Here is a 25,395-nt window from a genome sequence, read left to right as displayed (position 1 = left end):
AATCATATCGGCAATGAAAACGGTGAAAATTCCATTCCTGCCATCCCAATAAGGGGGATTTTCTTCTCGGTCGCCAATTGCCATCAATGTATCCATTCTTCCAATAAATACTTACTGGGTGACCACTGGTGGTCCCCCCAAATTCCTATGTGGAAAACCTGATGCCCAAGATGACAGTATTAAGAGGTAGGGCCTTTGGGAGGTGATTAGGTCACGAGAGAGGGGCCCTCATGAACAGCATTCAGGACATTATAAAGGAGGCCCTAGAGGGCTCCCTCATCCCTTCCACTATGTGGAGATACAAGAAATCTGTGTCCCAGAAGAGGGCCCTCACCCAACCACGCTGGCACCCTGACCTCAGACTTCCAGCCTCCAGACTGTGAGAAATAAACTTCTGTCATTGATAAACCAGCCAGTCTGTGGTATTTGTTACAGCAGCCCAAACAGACTAAGCCAACTATTTTGTACCAGGTTCTACTCTAGAAGTTGAGCTACTGTGGTAAACAGACATGGCCTGCCCTTAGTGAGCCAGCATGCCGGTGTGGGTAGTAACAGACGTGCACACACACCAACTCCTGTGGGATGCAGAGGACAGACATCCATCCCCTCACCCTAAGAGAGGACGGACGAAGGTTTGACACAGCAGGTGACATATCAGCTAGACTTCAACCTCCAGATATATTCAGGCTCAAGAAAGATGTGAGTGTCATGTGAACACAGATGGCAGCACTGGCCCCAAGGGGGACGAGCTCCCCCAGAATAGAGTGTAGGGAAAGAAGAGAAGAGGCTATCACTGAACGTCCCACATGGAGGCGGCAGCTGTGCTTTAGGCCCTCATAAAACAATTGCCTCTTGACCTAATTAGCTGAAACCAAGAAGGTGCAGACAGGTAGACAGGTGAGGCGAAGAGTATAGCCTTTGGTGTCAGTCGGACTTGGGATCCTGTTGCAGCTTTCCAGCTCTGTGACCTTAGGCAAACTCCTCAACCTCTACGAGCCTCAGTTTCCTCTGTGAGGTAGGTAATCCAGGACATGGATTCCTGTCTGCTTTGGTCCCTGCTATATCTCCAGCACCTATAACAGAGCCTAAGTCTTAATTAGCGCTCAACAAAAGTACCTTGAGTGATGTTGCACGGACACAATAGACAGCGAAGGCATGAAAGCTGGTCTGTGAGCTACTTCTGTGCTCTTTGCACTGCAGCAAGTGAGCACGCACAATGATAATAAAGGTAAAACAGTCAACCATTAAGAAACGTTTAGTGTTGTCACAACACTACCTTAGAGGGCCCTTTGTGTTCTCCCTCTCCTGTGAGCCTCTGAAGTTAACAGCTTCTAATAGAAACCCAGCCACCTGACGCTTTCACTGGAGTTGCCTTTGTGGGTTTTTTCTCAAGGCTTTAAGGTCACGACTCAAGCCAGATTCTGATTAGGACTTAAACACTTCCATCACTGGGTTTCTTATCCCTATCCTATCCCTACCCGTAGGGGAGTTAGAACTGGGCGTGGGTGATACTGGAGATAGCAGGCCTACTTCCCTACTTACCTAGTGCCCAAATGACGCTCCACTGCTAGAACTGGCACCAGGTTAATACTGTCCTTTTACCCCCACACTGGCTGTGGAGGGCCTGACAATTAGTGATCACATGTGAAACAAGCCCAAACCCGGGGTCCCAAGTCTAGAGGGCACTCTATCATCCAAGGAGCCTGGGAAGGAATCTCAGGTCTTCCATTTTTATTTAATCTAAAGGAAGAAATTTAATGCTAAAAACATGAGTTGACACAAACACCTCGCTCTAACCTGTCATACCATGCCATTTGTGAGACTCAGGTATCATAAGGAGGGAGACAGAGACCCATAAAGTGAAGGGACTATAGTGGCCGCCTCAATAATCCTACTGCTCTCAGCATATTTCAGTGGATTACCATTTACAACTCAATCGTAAGTAGACTTACAGATAATCTAGGCTCACCTAAACTAATCCTCACAAAATGGAATAGAGGCTTCGAGACATCCCAGCCAAGAAGCAGCTTGGAAATAATACTCACAATGTGCGCCCACAAGAAAATGGCATTCCTCTCTCCCAGAGTCTTTGTATGCCAGTTACAAGGTAAAAAAGGATGACAGAATCAGAGCTGACAAGGAGTCAGCCAAGAGAATTATCCAGATGTTAATGAAGATGTGAATTTAAAATCACTATTGTTAGGAAGTTAGAAATATGCTCATTCTGGATACTCAGACAATGGAAATAATAGGTCTAAGTTATCTATAAGCAAAATATATGGGGGATGACTGCTCAAATGTTTCACCAAGTACTGTGGATGTTTGCTCATTCATTCCACCCCCTCTTCTAGAAGCCCCATCTATACTGCAGAGGCTAGTAATTTTAAAACTGTATTTTTCAGGCTTTCTGGAAGCGAGAGTCCTGGATGTGAATTTGGGTACCCCAGTTAGAAGCACTCATTCACGATCTGGAAAGCAGATAGGAGGCAGTGGGCATCTTCCTGCCTTCTGGGTTGTTTGGCTGATGGTTAGTGTGGTGATGGGAATGTGAGAGTTTTTTGCAACAGCATTTCAGGGTCCACTCAGGTTCTGGGTGTCAAGCGGCAGCTGCAGTGGGGAAGCATCCCAACTCTGGAATCGGGATTTCTGATCCCTGGTTCTCAGTATCACCAGCTCGTTCTTAGACTCAGGAAAGCTAGGGACAGTAGCACCGTGGTGGGTCAGTTTTGAGCAACCATACCAATATATGCTTGTTTATAAATTAATACATATACTACTACTATGGGCTGGGATTCATTCTTGGAGGCCCAGCCCACAGCCCTACACCTCCAGCCCTCCTAACAATTTTATAAGCACCAAATTCCCTCCATTAAATACCTTTCTGTTTAAAATACCTAGACCACCTTCCTAGTTTCAGCCCCTGAACTCTGACCTAGCAGACCAGGGACAGAGAGATTTAGGGGACGAATGGAACAGACCACATCAGAAGCGGTTTAGACATGGCAAACCAACCTGGCTCTTCCCTCTGGGCCCTGTGCGTACTGGTGAGGTGGGGACAGGAGCACAAGAGGTGTCTTTGAAAATCACTTATTTAGTCCTTCAGTATTTCCGAAGTACCTCTGGGCCAAGCTCAGAGGCAGAATCCATGCCCTGCTAAATCAAAGAGGAAGATGTACAGTAAAAATAACAAACAACTACAATATATTTCTAAAAGGGCTAGAGAAGAGAAATTTCTATGGCTCTTTCTATTTGAACTTCCAGGGTCAAGCCCCAAGCCAAGTAACTTGCTTCCCTGCCCCCCATCCCATTCTGACTATTACCAACTTTATCAGTGAATCAAAGAGAGATACTAGCTGCAAGCTCTAAGGCTCTGAAAATAGGTGTGAATTTCCCAGCAGAAAAGACTTTAGGGGCCTTGCCAGCTTGCAAAGCTGGCAAAGCCTTTATGAGGCAGGAATCAGGACTGATGGGAATGCCCAAGCCCTCAGCTGGAGCCCGCATCTTGCCACAGTGCCTTCATTCATCACCTTCCTAAGGTTATGGAGTGTGCCGTGGTTTACAAAAAGGACCTTCACAGTTTACAGATGTGCCCTCAGAGTGCATCACAAGGCTGTTTTATGTTCCACTGGAAAAGAAAAGGCCTGCCCACTGAAGGACAGCACGGTGCTAAGATGCCATCCATTACAACACAGTGGAATTTCAGAAATATGAAAATGTGAAAACAGGAGTCTTCTTAGAATCAATAAAATACCATAATTTATGGTTTTGGGAAGTGGGGGAACCCCTCACTAGAGCCCAGGTCTCCCACTCCCAGATCATCAATCCACTCAACCTCTGTATTTTTACTGAGCACCTATAGAAGTTGAGGGCTGTTTATGGTTGTTTTTATTCATGAACACCAGGACTGCACCCCTCAACATTTTGCTTAAGAATTTCCCAGAACAAGCAATCAGTTAAAATTGTTCTCAGATTGCTTCTTCTGATTTGTAAAATGGAAAACAAGTGTGACTAGTTGTCAGGGGTCGGGGGGGAGGGGTGGCAGGAGGAGAAATGGGATTCACCCACTGACCACTTTACCGAAGCACAGTCCCGCCTGCCCAGAGATAAACGTGAAAGCGCAAATAAGAGGCTGCATCACTTCTACCCCTGTTCCCGCTCCCTCAGGGTCCTCTGCTCCAACCCCTCCAGGCTTCCCATCTCATCTCCATCAAGGCCAAAGCCCACACAACCTCTCTCAACCTCACAGTCTTTGGCTGCTCCCTCCTTCTGCTCCAGACCCTCGGAGCTGCTTGCCATGAAGGTTCCCACCTCAGGGACTGGACTCGTGCTGCTCTCTGTCTGGAACATTCTCCATGGGATGGACACATGGCCGGCTCCTTCACGTCCTTCCAGTCCCTGCCCTCCAATGTCATCTTACCCATCACAGCCCCTGATTACCTCCACATTAACAGGCAACCCTGCTCCCCATATCCCTCCTCCATCTTCCCCACTTTGTTCTCCTCTCTTCACACCATCTGACATACTACCTATTTCACTTCTGCGCCTACTTAAAGTCTGGCCACCACACTAGAATGTAAGTTCCGTGAGGGCAGAAAAAAATGGTGGTGGTGCATCCCCAGGGCCTTGAACAATACCTGTCTCAGAGTCGAAGAGAAAGTGAGACAGAGGGAGAAAGAGCAACTCTACTCTTAGGTTCTGATCAATCACATTTGATCAAAGATGCATCAAATTACAGTTTCCAGTAACTGCTAACTGGCAGATGAGATTACTCAAGGATCTCATAGGAAAAACTGCCTCCTTCTTCACTTGTGATGAAGTTGGGAGGCGAGGGTCTCAAAAATCAAGAGAAGGAAACCTAAAAAGAGAAAAATGAGTAAGCAAAACAACTCCTGGTTTTTCTCAGAATCTGAACTTATAAGCGGCCTACTAGCAATGACGCTCATGAGAGCCTTCTGGTCACTTACCCTGACTCCCTTAAGATTAAAGAGTTTCTCCTTTTGGTGGATTTTGGAGGGGAAAGGGTGGTGTCTGCGTTTGTAGGCCTTTGATTTCCTGTTTTTAAATGGCTGTGCTGATAGAGCTGGTCACAAGCAAAATGACTTTTCAAACAGAAAGATATTAACATCAGCCACCTCTGCTGGAGGATGAATTCCCTCACCCCACACCCCACAGAACCCCCACTTTTATTTCAGGCAGCAACAAAAAGAGGAGTCCTGAACAGCCGCTGTAACTGTCGGAGCAAATTACCTAAGTGGATCTGTCTCCTGCAGCTATGAAAATGCCCCAGGGAGGCACATTTAAACCGCCAAGGGGAGAGACCCTCCCCATCCCGGAAATGTCTTACTCTTCAGTTATTTAATACTATTTTCAGGATTTGTAACAGTCTCAAATTTGAGACCCTCCTGACAGCTTTTCAAAGGAAGTGTCTCCAAACTCGATTCATGTATGAGCAAAAAGATTCTTTAAAATTAAATGTGTGCAGCAAAAACACCACACCACCACCCTGACATCCTGCAAAGGGGTAGGGGTGGGAGGGAGGAGGCATACGCAAGTGTACAGATTAAAATGATTGTGGTTAAATTTTCTGTCTTTAAACTTAACAACTAGTCACCATGATGATTTATTTGTCTAAATCACACAATATCCAACATGGAACAAGAGGCATGATGTGATCTCAACTACTTTTTAATATATAGAATATATATATTCTATAACATATAGAAAAAGTACCAACCGCCTCTGGGTGGTGGACTAACGGGTGATTGTTTCTCTTTTGTACTTTCTAAATGTTCTAAAATGAGCACATATTATGTTTATAATAAGGTTAAAATTACAACACACAGAAAAAAACGCTTTACATTCAATCTAATCAAGTAGAAGTACAAAGGGGTAACCCAGGAAGTCTTTAAATCATGGTTATAATCTTTCAATACATGCAGCCAAGGCAAAGAAATCACAGGTGACAGTGAAAGTAAACATACTGCAAAAGGAAAAAAAGAGAGGAAGAGAAAGAAAAAAGGATTTCTCCTCCACAGGCTTCTCTCCTATGAACAGGAGCTTTCAAACAAAACCACAATCCTACAGAGTAGCACAAAAGGAAGGTTCAGAGGAGCTGTCTTCACACACTCAACACCAATGCAGCCTGGGGGCCTCTCAGCTTTGCTGTGCATGACACAGCTCCATCAAAGCCCAGCTGTCTGGGGCAGGTATGCCAACGCTTTAAGGTGCGGGAGGACTCTGACAGGATGCATTCACCAATGGACTCAAACGTGTGCAGAAACCACAGGCATGTGAATCCGTTCTCTCTGAATTCAGGTGCAGTTCACACCCACAGAAGGTGTCTGTCCTGCGGATGCCTGTCTTCAGGTCAGTGGCTAAATGAGGCCAAGCATCCCCAGCACCCAGGACACTAAGCAGTGCTCCAGCTGCCTTGCACCTTGGAGAAGCATCTAGGCCATGGGCAATGCTCCTGTCCACTGCATAATGACCTTAAACAGAATCTGCATCTTGGAGGGCATCTCAGAGGCCAGGCAGGCAGGGGGTGTCCCTACTAGGCAGACCAGACTCACTGACAAGCATTCGCAGCAAGGCTTGACACAGCCTTCCTGAAAACCAGAGAAGAGGGTCTTCTAGAATGTAGCCACTTCATGCATTCATCCAGCAAATATTTTATTAGGAACCTACTATGTGTCAGACATTATGCAAAACATCAGGATTAGAATGGAATCTAAAACCTGATCTCTGCCCTAAAAAAATATTAACAAAGACTACTCAGAGTATCCAAGATCCAAAGAAAACTGCTGTACTAACAAGGATGGCTTCTGCTGAACCCTCCAACCAAATTAAAGATCAATTACTCAAGTTTACGAATTATTCAAGTTTATGAATTAGGTAAGTAGAAAAGACAAAAGACCCCAGATCAGAATCACAGGGGGATACAGCCAGCCACCCCCACCAGCTGTCTCCTCTCCTCTTACTCCTCTCTCACCTCTCACACTCCAGGTATTCAGCCACCAATAAAGTCAGAAATCCATTTCTTTCAGAATACTATTTTCTATTTCAGATATAGGTACCGGGAACTCTTGCCAGAGGGCTCCAAATTTTTAGCAACACAATCTGTGCCATGCTGTGGTCCCTTCTGCCTCTCCCAGGGTGATCTGAAAAGACTGAAACTACAGAGCCAGGCTAAAGAATCAGCTACCATTACCTAAATCCTTCAAAGAAGCAAGGATCAGCTAACTTGTAAAGAAATTCAAAGCAGTAGGAAAAGGATTTACCATTGGCCATCTACAACAATGGACTTTAATGAAGTGGAAAAAAAAGAAAATGTTTAATATGGATTTCAAAACATATCTTTTTGTCCCATGTATATACTATTGGAACATGTATACTATATCCCATATATACACAATAATACTGTTGACATGGAGTTTTTGTGAAACCACACATAATTCACAATAAGGAAGACCTTTCAACTGAACTACCAGCAGTACTGCATTCAACAGAATGTATTCAAAGTAGTATTTGCTATGGACTGGGAAAAAAATATCAGAAGGGCATACTCCTACAGAGTCCATAATAAACAAATGCCATTTCTCGGGAGGAAATGGGACCAGGAAGGGAAGCAAAAGCTGAGAGCAGAGGGTCAGGGACAGAGGATCCTTATCCGGACAGCCTTAGCAAAGGTCGTCCCTGGTTCCAACAGGCTGGACAGAAAAGGGCTAACGCCACTTTCAAGTCAACTTAATATTCTAACTAGGGCTGGAAATTTTAGCAAAGTGCCAGTTATAAGTTAGATGTTTCTTTCTGGTATCTCTGCCTAAAAAGTTGTTTCCTAATCCACACACAGGAAAAGAAAAACAGAGGTTGCATGAGAAGCATGGAGAGTAGTAGCAGGATTAGCATGTCTCTGGGCAACTAACAGGTACAGGGAAGTTAAAATGAATTCCTGTGGAAGAATGGTATTCACCCGTTCCTGACATTTCTGCAGAGAATTACCTGGCATGCTCAGTCCAGGCAACTCTAAGTGTTCCAAACACATCTCTAGAGTCTAGACCGAATCATTCATCCCTTTGTTTAAACTGTTAGAGCTCCAGTGTATTTGCACACCACCCAGTCCCCCAGCCCTCTGGGTGGAGTCTGGCCTGGGCTCTGGGATGCCACTGTATGTCTGGTCCTGCTGGGTGCACTGGCCTGGCTGCAGGAATGCAAGCAAGGTCCAGTTTTAAATTCCCTTAGAAGTTTCACAACCACCAGTTTGGGTGAGGAGACAAACACCCATGTAGTTTGCTGACATGAAACTAAAAATACCCAAGAGCAAACAAAAGCCATCTTCTCCAAGACTGGCTCGGATGTCCTGAGGTTTACACCATATCCTTTGCAGTGTGGCCGCCTTAACAACTGCTAGAGGCTGAGCGGGCAGAGGGGCCGTTCTGTCCCCGCGTTGTCAAGGAATCTCACACCGGGCAGCCCTGCTTGATGGAAAGAACAGCTTTATTCCTCTGCCATCGACCCACATGCAGGCTAGATGAATTCAGGGCTTCGTCTGCTGAAAGTGTCAGATACACACTGAAGGGAGAACGAGGGAGGCTAAGAGAAAAACACCAACCCCATTTCCCTGGAAAGAAATGTGTTTCCAGCTCCCTCCTCCTTACAATTATAAAAGCAAATTGTTGCTGTGAGGATACCGAGAAAGGCAACTCGGAGGCGTAAAAAATGGATTTTGGAGCCATCGTGGCCTACGGGGCCCTGCCGGGAGGTGGGTACCGGGGAACCATGGATCCGCAGGGAGACCCTCGTTACCCTGGAAGTTTTCTTGGAAGGTTTCACCTGTTGGGCTTCGGAGCCGAGCTTCGAACCCGAGGACGCCTCGCTACAGGGCGTCCTCCCTTCCTAGGTCCCAAACTTTCCTTCGCGCCCCTCGGAAAGGGAGAGTCTCGTTCCTCCCCCGTTCCGATTTAAGACGCGGAACCTGTCTGTCTCCGCGGACTGGGTAAGGGGCTCACTCCCACGCGGCCCGGGGGACTCCGGGGGACTCGGGATGCTCGGAGCCCAGGAGTAGGGTATGCAACCTGACGGTCAGCCTGGACTCGGCCAAAGTTTCCTCCAAAACTGCGATGGCCAAGGCGTGACCCAGGAGCTCTGACCAGCGCAGGGTCTGGAAAGGAGATCGGGATGGGGGTGGGGGGATGTTGAAGCAGGCCCCAGGCATCAGCCACAAGGTCAGTGCGGGGCTGGACCCCGGGAGCAAACAGCCGGTGCGGAGCACCCTTCCCCAGCTGGGTGGAGGGGCTGCGCGGGGCACCCAGCCTCTTCCCGAGTCTGCGCTGCGCCGAGCGCCGGACACGTGGGGGAGCCTGGCCCCGCGCTCCCCAGGTCCCGGTGAGACTCGCCACCTCGCTGGGGCGCGCACCCTTCGCCCCAGGCCCCCCAACCAGGAAGAGGCAGCGTGCCCGGGCGCAGGGTGGCCGGCTCCCGACGCCTCTTTCATTCTCAGACTTCGGCCTGAGCCCGGAGGGAGCTGAGTTCTCTTCAAATAGACCCTCCACCCCCAGCCGCTTCCCACAGTCTCTACCTGGCCCTGCTACCTGGCAGGCAGACAGACAAGAGACACAAAGAAACAGAAAAGAAAAGAAAGAAAGAAAAAAAAAACTACCGCCCCTCCTGATCCCATCCTCCAGCCTGTAGCCGGAAGGAGGGAGAGGAGAGAGCACATCTTCCCCCTCCTCCCCATCCCGCGTCGGTGACCCGGGGAGACCCGGGCAGCAGCAGGGAGCCCCGAGGTAGCCGAGGGAAAGAGATAAGGTTGGAAGAGGCAGAAACCAGGCGGGGCGAGCGAGCGAGAGCGCGAGAGAGAAGAAAATATCCAACAAAACCACGCTAACGCGCCCCCTACCTGGGTGCAACATACTTTGGAAATAGAAGATGACCAGGATAAAGGATCCCAAGCAAGTGGCCAGCACCATCCGGCAAATTCTGTTCATCCTCATCACTTCCAGCAGCGCCGGCTTCATGGCTTTGTCCTGACTGCAGAGACCTGGGAGTCCAGGAGGCGCGCCCGGGGCGCAGGGACCGGGACCCCGCCGCGCGGAGCGGAGCCCGGGAGGCGCGGGGCAGGGCTGGGCAGGGCTCGGGGACACTATGCGGCTGGCGTCGCGGCCGCTCCAGGAGCCGCCAGCCCCGCAAGGGCGTGTGGAAGGCGCCGGAGTTGCTCTGGAAGTGCCGAGACGCGGGGACCCGCCGGCTGCGCGCTCCTGCTCCTCCCGCGGCTCCTCCTCGCCTCCCCGCTGCCGCCTCCGCTCCGCCGGCCGCCGCCGCTGCCTCCTCGCGGGCCAGGCGCCGGGTGCGCGCGGTGACGGTGGTGCCGCCGGGCCGCCGCTGCGCCGGCCGCTGTGGCAGTCGGACGGCCCCCTCCCTCCTCTCCAGAGGCTACTTCATTGCGCTCCAATGATCTATATATTCCAGGGCTGGGTTTGACCAAATGCAGCTCGCGGCCCCCGGCGAGGGGAGGGCACCCGCGGAGGCCGGGCGGAGGGAGGGGCCCGCGCGCCGGGGAGGAGCGTCGCGTTCCCCCCGCCCCTGCCCGGGACTTGGTCGCGTCCAGCTGTTTCCCGGGGAGTGCGGAGTGCGCGCCGCGCTCCCGCAGGGTCCCAAAAGCCCTCAGTCCCCCGCCGGCCTTCGGCCGGCGTCTGGAGCCTGTGTCAGCGTTTCCATGACAAAGCCCGGAGGAAAAAAATACGAATAAAATCGCCTCGGTGCTGCCACCCACTCCTGCCGGCGTTTGAGAGCAAAGTGGAGGGGAGCGAGTTGCGCCCTGGGAACCTGGAGGGGTCTGGTAGCACGCGATCATTCAAAGTCCCCGGGCAGGTAGCCGGGACGTGGCCCCCAGCTGCCAGTGAGCCGGTGCCCTTTTCCCGACGCTCAGAACCTGGCTCTTTCGTTATTCTTTCGAAGGCAGCCCAGGCTGAGCGACAGTTTGGAAAGGGGTTGAAGACGGCCGACTTCGGGTCAAGATTAGGGAAACTGCACCATCCGCAGGGTTCAGGCGACAGTTGAGCTTTCCAGGGGATTTATGCCGAGTCTCTGACACCCACCCCCTCAATAAGGCAAAGGGGTGTGTGGATTTTTTTAAAACTCTGGCTTCCCAAAAGACAGAGCTCTCTTCAAATTCTCCAAATTGCATGAGTCTGCAGGGTGGACGTGGGAGGATGCCGCCAGCAAGTCATGCACATCTAAGCAACTGCTGGAAAACCGAGCCGGCCTTAGCGTTGGCAAGTAAATGGAAAGATGGCGATGCTTTCTTGCACTGTGTGAAGAGATTTAAGATTTCCAATTCCGTGCGTTTCGGTTGTTCAGCAATCAATAAAGTGGACGTAGGCAAATTGTAGGGAGATCACTGGCTCACCTACTCAGTACCAACTGGAGAAAATCCATTATTATTGTCCACTAATACAGTTCCTAGGAACGAAAATCTTGTTCTTCTGCCCTTCTTGACTTTGAAATTCCTCATTCTGTAAGCAATGAGATAGGGGCTGTCATATCCTTTTATCCTCCCTATGCTGACGCTGTGTTTTTCAAAATTAAAGTATTTAAATTCCAACAGTAATATATACCAGGAAAGAAATGATATTGTAAAGACTGACTTTTGTGCCATATTATCAAAAAATTACAACCATTAACTCAATTAATAATTCAATAAGAGAATGTGTCTTTCAGTGCCTCTCACATAATAGGCATTTGACAAATACTGAATCTGAATGGAAAGGGCCTTAACTTCTTCTCAATACATCAGAGACACAACTTGTAAACAGATACTTGCAGCAAAAACCACCTCTACAACCTGTTTTCTTCTTTCCTCCAGCAGTTGCAAGGTACGGAAAGCAACTAAGTCAGTAGCCTTGCCTTTGATTACATAAGGCAATCAATTATCGCACAATATTTATGTAGCCGGTATTATGGTATTAATTTGCACTCCCTTGTGAATGAGTTGCTTGCTAAAGGCAGCAGAGCTGTACAAGCTCCAGTACAAAGTCATTCTTCAGTGATTCCACCCCCTACCCAGCCCAAGAGATTGGGGATGGGAGCCGAACACATTACCACCTGCCCCAGCCAAGGCAGGGAATCCTTGAGCACCTGCAGCACTTTGCTTAGAATGTCAGGCTCTCACTTAACTCCTGGTCTTACAGAGCAGGGAGGGAAAGGGATTTGCTCCCAGGCAACTCAACTGACCTCTCACCGTCCAGGCCTGAGACCACACTGTACTTGTACAAAAGTCTGGACATGCGTAAGGCAGTCCGGGAAGTCCCAGAGCCAAGGGAGACATAAGCAGTCTGAATCTGTGGTGGGTCAGGGAGGGAAGAATGTTGGGAAAGATGGTGGATCAAGCCCAGCATCCATTTTTGCATTCCCACAATCCGGAATCACCCCAGACATACAGTGAGGGATAAAGCTCTGGCAGGTAAACTACCACCTCTTTCCAGAAACCCTCCCTGATTTCTAACCTGAAGTAGCCTCTTTCCTCCTCTGTGCTCTAAGCACTACTCTTGGGCCACTACCCACTAGGCTGTGTGTTATTTATCTCTGTCTCTCTCTCTAGTGTTTAGCATAGTGACTGACACCAGATAGAAACAAATAAGTCAGAAATGGAGAGGTGATGCCTTTTGGGTTACGAAGTTAAATTAGATCACCTCTAAAGTCAATGGGAACGGTCAGTGGTAATGTTCAGTGATTCTGTCATTCTGTGTGCAATAGGGATGAGAGAAATGTTCTATTTCTTGACTCCCTTGTTACACTGTAAACTTATCAACCACAAGTAGACTCATTGCTTTCTCTCCATTCCTATGCTAACAAAACTTTAATACCTCTTTTACTCATGGTACATGATAAATATTGACCAGACAAAAGGCAATGTTGGCTGATAAGACTGAGGAGAAAGACTCGATACTTTGAACTTTGAAGTGAGGAAGAGGGGAGACTGCCTCTCAAATCAGGCTTTTTGTTTCCCCAATGTACCAGTCAGGACAGGTGAAGATATGTTGCAGTAACAAACAAGCCCCAGTGGCAGTGGCTTAAAACAACAGGGCTTTCATCTCACTCCACGACACGTCTGCTGTGGGTCCGCAGAGGGGCTGTACATGTAGTATTTCTCAAAGGTGAGGCTGCAGCAGCCCCCATCTAGAACAATGCTGGTTGCGATGCCTGAGGGAAAGCAGCCAGGAAGGTCTCACCCAGACATTCAGTGATCCCACCCAAAAGAAGCACATGTCACTTCTGTTCATCGTTTATCGGTCAGAACTATTAACCAGCTGCTCTCCGTCACACCCAGGTGGGGAAGTTAGGGAGCCTAAGGCATTTGGGGAACCATCTTCCTGGCTGCAACCCCCGGTCACTCTTCGGATCTTATTTTTCCAAATTTCACTTCACCCCAAGAGCTTCTGTAAATCGACTCTGTTCTCATTCTGGGAGCTGGCTGTGCCTTGGATGATGGTTGAGCAGGAAACTTCCTCTCCAAATTAAACAATATGCAAATGAAACTGGGGCCTGTCTGTTTCACAGCCTGGTGTGGCCCTGAAAACTCTGTGGAGTAGAAAGTTCTATTTACGTTGATCTTGAAAATTCATAGGAGAGCAAGAAATAGAGGCAAATCACAATTCCAGCTCGTGTGTGCCATCAGCAGCCCTCTGACACCTGCAGGCTGAGCTCTGCCTTGTTTCCGCAGATTATGCCTTCAGTGTACTGTCTTGTCAGGATCTTGTGGAACTGCCAGTCATGCCTCTTTCTGCACTTTGTTGGAGAGAAAAGTGGGCCCAGGGCACTGGTAGACAGAGAGCTCTTTAGCATCTTTGGGGGCAAGGGACAGGTCTTCTGCCAACATCAGCCAGAGCCCCAGACTGGCTCCTCTGAGGACTGGCTTTGCCCATTTGCATCTCTCTGGCAACTCCAGCACAAAGTAGGCTCAGTTAACTAGAGCACAGTAAATATTTGTGGAGCTGAATCAAAAACGATTTGCCCACAGTATGTGGTGATCTTAGGGTACAAAATTTTCTACAGGTAGGTAAACCGCAAGTACACAAGTGGGCTACTCATGGCATGTCTGAGAGCAGACTCTTCTTTGCAGGCTTTTTAGAACAAGGTGGGAAAGACAGAAAGGGGTGGGAAAAGGGGTAGAGAAAGAGAGGGATGGAAGGAGAGAGGCAGGAAAGAAAACAAGGGAGCGGGAAGAGGAGGGAGGAAAGAAATGCCCGCTATTATTCTGTTTCACTTTCTGATGCTACCTTTGCCCTCCTGCCCAGTGTGGGCCACAGAGACCCCTCTCCCTCCCTTCCTGAGGGGAGAGAGGGCTGATGGACCCTCGGGCTCCACCCACGCCCACTCCTACTGCCCCCTCACTGGTCTCTACCACCCTCCCTGGCTCCCCAAGCTGCTCCTCCCTCTCAAGTATTTCTTAACTCAGGGCCCTGGTCAACCCCCAAGCTCCCATCCAGATGACCCAGAAGCTCTCCAGCTCCAAACAACCGGTCTCACGCCCCTGCCACCCCTGCACCCCCACTCAGGCCCACCACAGCAGGAGCCACAGTTCACAGACACCTCTCTCCAGGCCAGGCCACACTCTCGGCGCTTTACTCATCTCCCCTCACACAGCCTGTGAGACAGGGCCATTATTACCTGTGTTTTATAGGAAAGGAAACTGAGGCAGAGAAAGGTAACATAACTACTCAGGGTCATAGAGTCATGTTGGCTGACCCAAGGTCACAAAGCCAAAAGCCAGACAGTCACAGTGGGTCACAGTTCCCTCCTGTCTCTTTTCCAGACTGCCAGTCAGGCTGAGGGCTCAGACAGACCAGACGGACCTATGTGACTTGAGGCAGTCACATCACCTCCATGAGCCCTGCTTTCTCCACGTATAAAATGAAGGCAGCCATAGCTGCCTGGAGGGACAGGCCACCAGCAAGCATGACCTGGCACTCAATGACTGCTGGGTGTCTTAATCGATTTCCCTTTTCACCCCTGCCAGCCCCTGGGCAGACCATTCCAAACCATCTTTCCAGGACCCCTGCCTCTTGCTGCTCCTCATTTACAACATCAGCATTTCCTAAGCACATTGGACATTCATGGCATGGTAATTTACTGAAATATTCATTTGTGTTTTTCTGTATTTTTCCCTTCTCCACTCCCTCTCCATTTACAGCAGGCTTTGTGCTACCTTGCTGACGGATTTTATAAAGACTTTTTCTTAGGGAAATTTTAAAACTATGGAAGAGATAATGCCAGGGAGAGAAGTGGGGGGACTTTGGGGAACATTTCCAAAGGGAAGTATGAGAGTGCCCTCCCACTCCATGCCTCCGGAGGCAAAGGGTAGTTACCAGAGTGCTTGGAACCTGGCACAGTGGCCCCCATGTTACCAAAGATGGCAGTGCCCCAAGCATGGCATGAAAGTCACAGAGTTGCTGACTTGAGGGGGCTTGGAGGACAAGCCAGCAGATGCCTTGGAGGTGACCAATGTGACCAAGGCATGACCCAAAGGGCCTAGAAGGGCTTTGATGCCAGGACCAGATTAGGGTGCTGAGAATCTCTATCCGAAAACTTTATGATGTACCACCCCCATATGTAATGCAAAATAGAAATCATACCAAAGCAGAAGATGCATATGGAGAAAGCCAAGAAAGTTCAAATTTGTTTCTGATTTAATTTTCTCCCAGCTTTAATACACAAATAAAATCTACTCATTCTAAGCATACAGCTTGCTGAGTTTGGGCAGTTGTATACAGGTATATAACGTCCATCATCACAATCAAGACTGAGAACATCTCCATCATCCAGAAAGTTCGTTCTTGCCCCTTTGCAGTTGATCCCCTGCCCCAGACCCCAGTCCCAGGCAACCACTAATTATCTTGCTTTCACTACACTTTTGCTGTGGTTAGAATTCTATATAAATGGAATCATACTGGATGAAGCCTGCTTTGTCTGGCTTCTTTGACTTAATAAAATTATTTTGAAATTCTTTCATCTTAGTATTTGCTTCCTTTTTGATTGATGAGCAGCATTCCATAGTGTGGCAATGCCTCAGTTTGTTCATCTGTCTCTTGGTGACGTTTGCACTGTTTCTAATTTTTAACTAATACAAAAAAAACGCTGCAATGAACATTTGCATGCAAGTTTTATATGGACAAATGTTTTCAGGTGTCTTGGGAAAATACTTAAGACACTTTATAAAATACTGCCTAGCTTTCCTCCAAAATAACTACCCTTTTCCACTCCCACTAGCAAAGCTGGAGAATCCCGTATCCTCATCAATGCTTAGTGCTGTCAGTCTTTTTAATTCTAGCCATTCTACTGCGTGTGTAAGGCCGTCTCATTGTGGTTCTGATTACACTTCCCTGATGACTAGTGATGTCGAGCATCTTTTCCTGTGTTTCTTGGTCATTCAGAAATCTCTCTGTGAAATGTTTATTCAAATCTTTTGCCCATTTTAAAATTGTTATTTCTTATTATCAGTTGTGATATTATTAAGCTCTTTATTTAGTCTGGATACAAGCCCTTTTTCAAATATATGTTTTGCATGTCTTTTCCCTCAGTGAGCTTACCTTTTTGTTCTCTTAATGGTGTTTTTTCAGAGCAAACATTTTCAAAAATGATCAAGTCCATTCTCTTCATTGTTTTGTTGATGGCTCATGTATTTTGCATTCTGTTAAAAAAATGTTGGCCTAACTTGATGCCACAGCAATTTTCTCCTGTGGTTTGGTATAGAAGCATCATAGTTTAGAACTCATGTTTTAGTCTTTGATATATTTTGAGTGAATTTGGGTGTGTGGCATGAGGTAAGCATGGAGGTTCATTTATTTTTTCATACAGATATCCAGTTCCACCACTATTTTATATTATTATCATTTTATCCTATGCTGTGCAATTAAAGTATGCCACACCAGGCTATAATCTCCGTAGGCATGGTGCAGTCTTCAAGGCATTCATATTAGACAAGATCCCAAGGATGTTGCAGAAATGAGGCCAGAAAGGCATAACTGGGTTAATCATTTTCCTCTAGAAAATCCCTTGGCACGTTCTGCATTGTTGCGCTCCCTTCTGTGTCATTCCAAGAGTTACCAAGGACACAAAAGAACAGCCACCTCTTTGGTCCACTGATAAACATGAGGTCACAGCACCACAAAACCTCAGTGGGCTTTATTGTATTTACTAAGGACCTGACCACATAATCAAAGAAATACAAACTTTAACAGCCCTCATCACCTTTTACAGTAATTATTTGTTTAATTTCTCTTTTTCCTGTAACCTCTGAGCTCTGTAAGGGGAGGACTAGGACCATGTTTGTTTCATGTCTTTCAGGACAGTGTCAACACAGGACAGTCTAGAAATCCATATTAAATGAATGATATAATTTTTACCTGGCAGCCTGGCAAAGATTATAAAATATTGGCGATTCCCAGTGCTAGGAAGAGTATGGGGAAAAGAGAACCCCTATATACTGATGGTGAAAATAAGAATAGATTGATTCAACTTTCATTGCTGAAAAGTGATCCAGAAATAACTTGATAACATTTCCATTGTCCAGAAAGTTGATTAACTTGATTAAAACCACCAGTTATTGACTGAGAAAATTGTACTCTTGGAGTAGTCATGTATTTAGCTGCACTAAAATCAACTAAGTGCCTAACAATTAGGATTTGGTGAAACAAATTTTAAATAGAATACTCTACAGCCAGTAAAAAGGAAATGACCAAATCAATTACAGATGTTACAACACAGTATAAATATATATGCTCTGGGTTTTCTATAAATAAGCAAATATAATGATATTTATCTATAAATATATACATTCTATGCAACAAGGTATTGATAAGTAGGTATTCCTAGGTACTGAGATTCTAATTGATTTAATGCATTGTCTAAGTACATTTTAAAGAGTACATACTTTTTTTCAAAAGGAAAAGTATGTAGCTATTTTCCCTTTCAAAGGAAGGAATATTCTCATAAAAGGAGAAGAGAATATGTTTCTTAAATTGTCCAAAACCCAATTTAAGCCCCTGCTTCCTTCTTTAAAGTTTTCACTCATTAATTCAACCTCCAGAGATCTCTTCCTGCTAGCAAGGATCAAACCCTCCTCTATAATTCAGCACTTCTTCTCTGTCGAAAAACTGTAGAGTCATTTGTGAGCTGCACTCTCTCCTGGGCCACACTGTGTAAGCTCATGAAGGTTGGGACCAGTTGCCACAGACCTGATGCCATGCTGGGCACACAGCAGATGACCCACAAGTACCTGCCAGTTAATTTCCTGATACATCAGAACAGGCTTCTGTGGCACACCTCCAGCATGCCTGACTCCGCTTAGCACCACTGTCCCATGCACCACCGAATCCTCATATCAGTCGCCCAAGGACAGTGTGAGTATCCCATTACACAGATGACAAAACGGGGCCTCAGAAGGATTAAGGGATTTGCTCACAGTTACATAATTGGTAAGTGTGGTGGGAGGGATACTTTGAACCAAGATTATGTGGCACCAAGGCCCATGCTTCAGGGTGTAGCAACCATTTGTTCTACAGACATCTAACAGCACCCCCTCTAGAGTTCTTATCAAAATCACCCCTTTAAGGAGCTTGGGGGCAGAGGGGAGGGAGATAAGGAAAAGAGAGCTTTTCCTCCCATCACCAGGATTCTGCCTTCGTACTCACTTTCACAGTCTCTCCTTTCTGCAGGTCAAATCTTCGTGACTTTTAAACCAGGTTTTAAGCATCTCTCTGCCCTCCTCTCCTCTCTCCCTACAAACAGTTGTTTAGATAGGAGGATAAGATGAGTTTGTGTAAATGACTGAAGCAAACAATGTTCACCTTTGTCTTTTTTTGCCCTAGGGTGTAGTGGAAAACCATGCCTCTCAGAGTTGTTTATGACCCCCTTTGGAGAGATGAAAGGACTCTCTATAAACCTATTGACCCAAAAGTATTGTGAGGTGGCAGGGCATGAAAAAGAGGAATTATCTAAGCATGCAGTGATGTTTTTCCCTAAAGCAATCCCTTGTATTATGTGGGCAGCCTGAGAAATATTCTTTAAATATTTATCCCTAAAATGTAAAACTCCTTTGCGTAAAAGGAAAATGAACAAAGATAAACATCAAATAAAAATGTGGTGAAAATATTCACATTAAAAAAAGAAAAATGCTGCATGCTATATGTAAAGAGCTCATATGAACAACTAAGATAACGCCACCAAGACCCCAGTAGACACATGAACAAAAAACATGGACAGGATTTTTCACACATCCAAAGGGAACTATAACTCAACAGTAGAATATGGGGAAATGTTCAACCTCAACAGCTAAAGAGAAGCAAACCAAAACAAGAAACACCATTTTAACCAATCAAATTAGCCCAGGTTTGTGTTAAATGACACAGTCCTTGATGCTGGGAAGGGCGGAGTGAGAAGGTGACACCCTTGCATTGCTGGATGAAGCAAGTGGAACAGCCCCTTCGGAATTACACGTCCTTTATCCCAGCAGTGGGGCTTGGGGACTAAGTGTGGTTACTGGGAAAGTGGGCCTTGGAGTCAGGCAGACCTAAATTCGCCACTGGCAAGTCACAGAACATCTTCAGCCCTCAGTTTCCTCATTCTGTAAAATGGGAGTGATAATACATGTTCTTTTAGACTTGTGAGGACTACACAAACCTAAACCAATCAGAGGCACCCACTGCAGTAGCCTGAATCAGGAGCTGCTGAGGCAGAGAAACAGGGATGGCAGAAGACCCATTGTAGTGGGAGCAACTGTAAAATCCAGTGGCCTTGGCAGTGGTGGCCTCTCTGGACTGCTTGTGGGCTGCAGTTGTGGCTACAGTCTGCTTCGCTTCTTCCTTCTGACTTTTTAGCTATTTTCCAGTCCTCCTAGCATTTCTCTAGTTACCCATTATCCTTTCAATAAAGGATAAGTCATGGTCGGTTTCTGCTGCTTACCACTAAGAACTCTGAATTCACAGATTATGAGGTATGGATAGAGAAGCAGAACCTATTACTGGGCCACCAATATCTATATGCCCCCTTCCTGCCAGGCAGTAAGCTAAATGGAGGGTGCCAAAGGCCAGTCACCTTTGTTTTTCTAGATAGGTTGTGCCACAGCATGTCTAAATCTGACAGGAGTTGAGCTGGGTGGATTAGTAACCAGGCAGTGTATGCTGAAATCTCAGCCCACCTCTAGCTAGCTGTCCCCACCAATTCATATGTTGAAGCTCAATCCCCAATATGACTATATTTGGCGATAGAGCCTTTAAAAAGGTAATTAAGGTTAAATGAAGTCATAAGGAGAGAGTCTTAATCCAATAAGACTGGTGTCATAAGAAGAGGCTGCGACAACCAGAGCTCTCTCTGCACACACGCAGAGGAAAGGCCCTGTGAGCACACGACGGGAAGGCGGCCTACTACAAGCCAAAGAGAGACCTCCCAGACCCCAGCCCTGCCCGCACCTCAATCTTGGACTTCCAGTCTCTAGAACTGTGGGAGAATGAATGTCTATTGTGTGAGCCACTAAGTCTGTGGCACTTTGTTATATAGCAGCCAAATCAGACTAATAATACAGTGGCTCTGGGGTAAATCACTTTGTCGAGTACACTTGTCATGTTTATGACCACCCAACATCTTTCAACATTCTACATGACAAGTCCCTCTCAGGACATTCCCTCACAGCATCCCTTGCCGCTAGGGTGCTGCGTGTGACCCAGGCTCTGCCCATCAGACCTCTGTGCTGAGTGGCTAGGGCAGAGCCTGAGGGTCTTGGCTCTTTGGAGTAGCTGTGAGTTTATATGATCCAGTCTCAGGTTCATCTATGGGAACCTTGGAGTGAGTCTGTGTCAGGTGACAGTGTATTTATTTTGCATGCATAACAAATTATCACAAACTCAGTAGCTTAAAGCAAGAGAAATTTATTCTCCCACAGTTCTGGGAGCCTGTAGCCCAAAATCTTGGTATTGGCCGGGCTATGCTCCTCTGAAACTCTAGAGGAGAATGTTTCCATGCCTCCTCCAGCTTCTGTTGGGTCCGGGTGTTCCTTGGCTTGTGGCTACACTGCTCCAATCTCTGCCTCTTTCTTCATGTGGCCTTCTCTGTGTCCGTGTCTTATTCTTTTCTGTCCCTTATAAGGGCATTTGTAATTGAATTGAGGACCCACCCAGATAATCCAGAATGATCTCATCTCCAAATCCTTAGCTTAATTACATCTGTAAAATCTCTTCCCAAACACAGTCACATTCACAGGTTCCTGAGATTAGGATATGGATCTATTCTTCTTGGTGGCCCCCAGTCAACGCATTACAATCCACTAGACAGTAAGAGTGATTGGAGCCACCCGCGAGGGTCTTGTTTCCAGTTGCATAGGCACATGCCTGCATCTAAGACCCTCCTGGATTTGTGTGAGTTACCTAACATCTTTTAAAATATTCATGTTCTTCTTAAACTAGCAGAGTAATTGCCTTTCACTAAGAACTCTGATAGATACATACTTTCCAAGCTTCACTTTTCCACCTGGAAAATGCAAGGAAGGAGACCTGTTTCTAAGTGAAAGAAGCCAATCTGAAAAGGCTACACAGTGTGTAATTCAACTATACGTCATGAAGGAAAAGCAAAACTATGGAGACAGTAAAATGATCAATGGTTGCTAGGGGTTAGTAGGGAGGAAGGGAGAATAAACAGAGCACAGAGGATTTTTAGGGCAGTGGAAATAGTCTGTATGACACCATACTGATGGGTACATGTCAGTGTACATTTGCACCAACCCATGGAATGTCCACCATGAAGAATGAACCATAATGTAAACTGTGGACTCTGGCTGATTATGATGAGTCAGTGTGGGTTCATCAGTTCTAACAAATGTACAACTTCGGTGGGATGTGAATAACGGGGAAAGCTATGCATGTGTCAGGGCCCAGGCATATGGGTCATCTCTGTACTTTCCCCTCAGTGTTGCTGGGAACTTTAAACTGCTCTAGAAAAAATAGTCTTAACTTTAAAAGGACCTCTTTATAGAAAAAAATTATGATAAAAAATGCAAAGATTGAATTAAGCAACCTTTAAGATCCCTTTCTGTTCCGACTCTGGGGTGGCTCTAGGATTGTCAGAATTGTCAGCAGAGTTTATTTCATTGTCAGATCAATGCCATCAAAATCAGAAACTCAAATGGGGATCCTTTTAAATGACATCCACCAGGAGCTGGGGTGAGCGGGGGAGAGGCGGTGCCTTGCCCTCAAAGTGATGTTTCTCAAAAAAGAGTGGGCTGAATGGTGGGTGCTGGTAAACAACAGTAACCTTGGAACACACACACTTTATTCTGTGGAGTCAAATTTTTAATATTCAGGATGTTAAATAATCTCATTATGATAATGATAAACCCAGGGCTCCAAAAATGAAATTAAGAATGCTGATCAGCAAGGGGGAGCAGCAAGGACTAATTGCACACAGCAGGGTGTGAATTTTCAGAGCCACGGAAGTGTGAGAGAAAATACTCACACTAGTACTTGAGGCCACAGCCTTAGAGAGTGTGTGCCCCTAGGAGTCAGAGGAGGCAGGCATCCTGACCCCAGGCTGGCCACCAGCTGGCCATGTGGCTTAAGGCAAGACATTCTCCTTCCCTGGATCTCAAGAGCCACATGAGATAAAGCCTGAGAAAAAGCCTGTACTGGTATCCAAGGGTCACTCAGGGCCTGGTATGTAAAAGGACTCAGGGGGTAACTCTCCACAGTTAGCATTTTATGGGGAGAGAGGACTCATATCTTCTCATATCATATCTTCTCCCTGGTTTAACTGTAAGGCTGGTGCCATTTGGACAAGAACACTCCTCCTCTTGAGTAGTACTAATCTGCTCAACAGTGTTAAATCTTCAGCAAAATCCAGCATCAAATAATACCATTTAAATGTCCATATCAGTCAAGAATATTTGGGCTCAGAAATCCAACTCCAACTTGCATGAACAAAAAGGACTTTAATTCATCCTGTAATTGGAATCTTCAAGGGGCAAAGCTGGCCTCAGGCATGACTGGATTCATGGTTTCGGGCCATGTCTGGGACAATGTCTCTTTCCAGCCCACTGCTCTACTGTCCTTGTGTTTCATTCTCAGGTAGCTGCCACCTGCTCCAGGCTTACCTTCTTCAGCTCCACATCCACTGTGGAAAACCCATGCCTGCTTCCTGACAGCTCCCGTAAGAGCCTAGTGCATCCTCCTGTGGGGCCCTGCAGTGGCCACCTGCTCATCCCTCCCCAGGCACTGGGACAGAGACTGAAGTATTATCATGGGCCAGGCCTGAATAACATGTTCTATCCTGAAGTCAGAAGTGGGGTCAGCCCCACCCACAGCACAGGCATCAAGAACAAGGCAGGGTGTTTCCCTGAGAGGCAGCCAACCCAGAGGCCAAGACGAATACTGTCATAATAAGAGAGACTGGATGTATTCATTTCCTATTGCTTCTGTAACAAATCACCACCAACTTAATGGCTGAAAACAGCACTGACTTACCATCTTACAGCTCTACAGGCCAGAAGTGCAAAATCAACTTTAGTGGGCTAACGTTGAGGTTGTTTGCAGGGCTATGTCGCTTCTGGAGGCTATAGGAAGAGTATTTCCTTGCCTTTTCTAGCTTCTTCTGGAGACCACCTGTGTTCCTTAGCTGGTTGTCCTATCCTCCATCTTCAGAGCCACATTATAGCATCTTCCAGTCTCTCCCCCTGACTCTGACCCTCCAACCTCCCTCTTGTCAGGAACCCTGTGATTACATCAGGTCCATCCAGATAATCAGGATCATCTCCCCATCTCAAAATCCCTAACTTAGTCACATCTGCAGGGTTCCTTTTGCCATTTAGGTAACATATTTACAGGTTCCATCGACTAGGATGTGGATATCTGAGTTATTACTCAGCCATTATTCAGCTCACCTTACTGAATAGGAAAGAATAGATATTTTCCCCACATCTGTATCTATCCAGAGAATACAGAAGTCAATAAAGATCTATTGCTATCCATGAATATCATGCAGTAAGAAGTCTACTGGACATGAAGTCTGAAAACAAGTTCAAGTCCAAGCAGTGCCTTTAACTAGCCCACTTGTAGTCTCAGTTCCTTTACCTGTACAATGGATATGCTTACCCCAGCCACTAAGTTGTTGTGACATAATGTTCATAAGGGCACCTTGACATTTGACAGCATCATACAAATGCTATGCTCAGGTCTGGAATGAAATGTGAAGATATTAAATTGCACCCACCTTTGCAACCATTCTTGCCTGGGGGTGGGAGGAGGAGGGCTTAAACAACAACTTGTTTCTCACAGTTCTAAAAGCTTGCTCGCAGTCTGAGAGCCCGTTTCCTGTGTGCAGACAGCCACCTTCCCACTGGAACTGCATGTGGCAGAGAACAGAGACAGGCAAGCAAGCTCTCTCCTGTTTCCTCTTCTTATAAGGGCACTAATCACATCATGAAGCTCCACCCTCATGAGGTAATTACCTGCCAAAGGCCCCATCTCCAAATATAATCACAATGGGGATTAGGGTTTCAATATCTGAATGGGGAGAGGGGAGGGAACATAATCATTCAGTCCATAGCACATATATTTCATTCCTGGGTAGATTTAGGAATTTTTAAATTCAGCTTTCCTTTTTTTAAATTCATGATCCTTAATGAAACCCCATAAAATCCTCAAAAAGAAGTTATATTTATATATGGATTCATAAAGAAATCCAGTTTTGTCTTGACCATGGAGGGAAGTTCTGTTTCTCCATTTGTGTCTAGGTGAGTCAAAAGTAAATACCTTCAACATTAAAACTTTTCTAAGTGGGAAAAAATTCTCTGAAACCCAGTGCCATTTCATAAACTGGTGCCTGGGAAATATTGGCCTAGCAGACCTCAGAAGTCCCTGCCAGCTCTAATTGCTGTGATTTTTCATATGGAACTCCCTTAGGGCAGGTGTCTGGATCAGAAAGTTCCTTTCCAATGCTATAATTTCATGCTTCTCAGATTATATGAATATCTCTTTAACACATTTTTACTTTCCTTTTTTTTTTAAATAAGGTTTTAAATTCTTTCATATTTCAGGAAAAAAAAATACAAGAATAACACACTGAGGGAAAAACCAAAATATCAAAAGCTTGGACAAACTAAACAGAAAAAAAAAGAAGAAAAACTGACGGGAAGAAACTTGGTCTTCTTTAAATAATTCACAAAAGGATTTTTTTGAAATGCATGGTTGTACAACACATATATAATGGAATTTGATTTACCAAAATTCAACTTTTGTCCAAGAATCTATGGTATAAGGTTAAAGGTCATTACCCCAGCGCTGCTGGTGAATTTCCACGTGGCTCTGCAGAAGTCCCGACCCTTATGTTGGCTTCCAAATTTGCACCAAACTCAGCTCT

General features: G+C 46.4%; 1 protein-coding gene across 5 annotated transcripts in view; it reads right to left on the bottom strand.

Moving 5' to 3' along the window:
• The window catches only part of CHST11 (carbohydrate sulfotransferase 11), a 260,270-nt gene extending 235,872 nt beyond the window's left edge, over positions 1-24,398 (bottom strand). The window contains exon 1 of one of the 5 annotated variants that reach the window (XM_073213765.1): positions 24,247-24,398. Coding sequence is in view for 4 of the 5 variants with exons in the window: in XM_073213762.1 (XP_073069863.1) it covers positions 9,896-10,013 (118 nt within the window). In the remaining variant the exon portion in view is untranslated. Of the gene's footprint in view, positions 1-9,895; positions 10,584-24,246 lie in introns of those variants that run through there. The other 4 variants (XM_073213762.1, XM_073213763.1, XM_017657285.3 and 1 more) reach the window with 4 other exon arrangements.
• Between the last annotated feature and the right edge of the window lie 997 nt (positions 24,399-25,395).

Source organism: Manis javanica, chromosome 10, assembly GCF_040802235.1.
Source record: "Manis javanica isolate MJ-LG chromosome 10, MJ_LKY, whole genome shotgun sequence".
Taxonomy (NCBI): Eukaryota; Metazoa; Chordata; class Mammalia; order Pholidota; family Manidae; genus Manis; species Manis javanica.
Note: the sequence above shows the minus strand (reverse complement) of the source record. Positions and strands in the feature narration are given on the sequence as shown.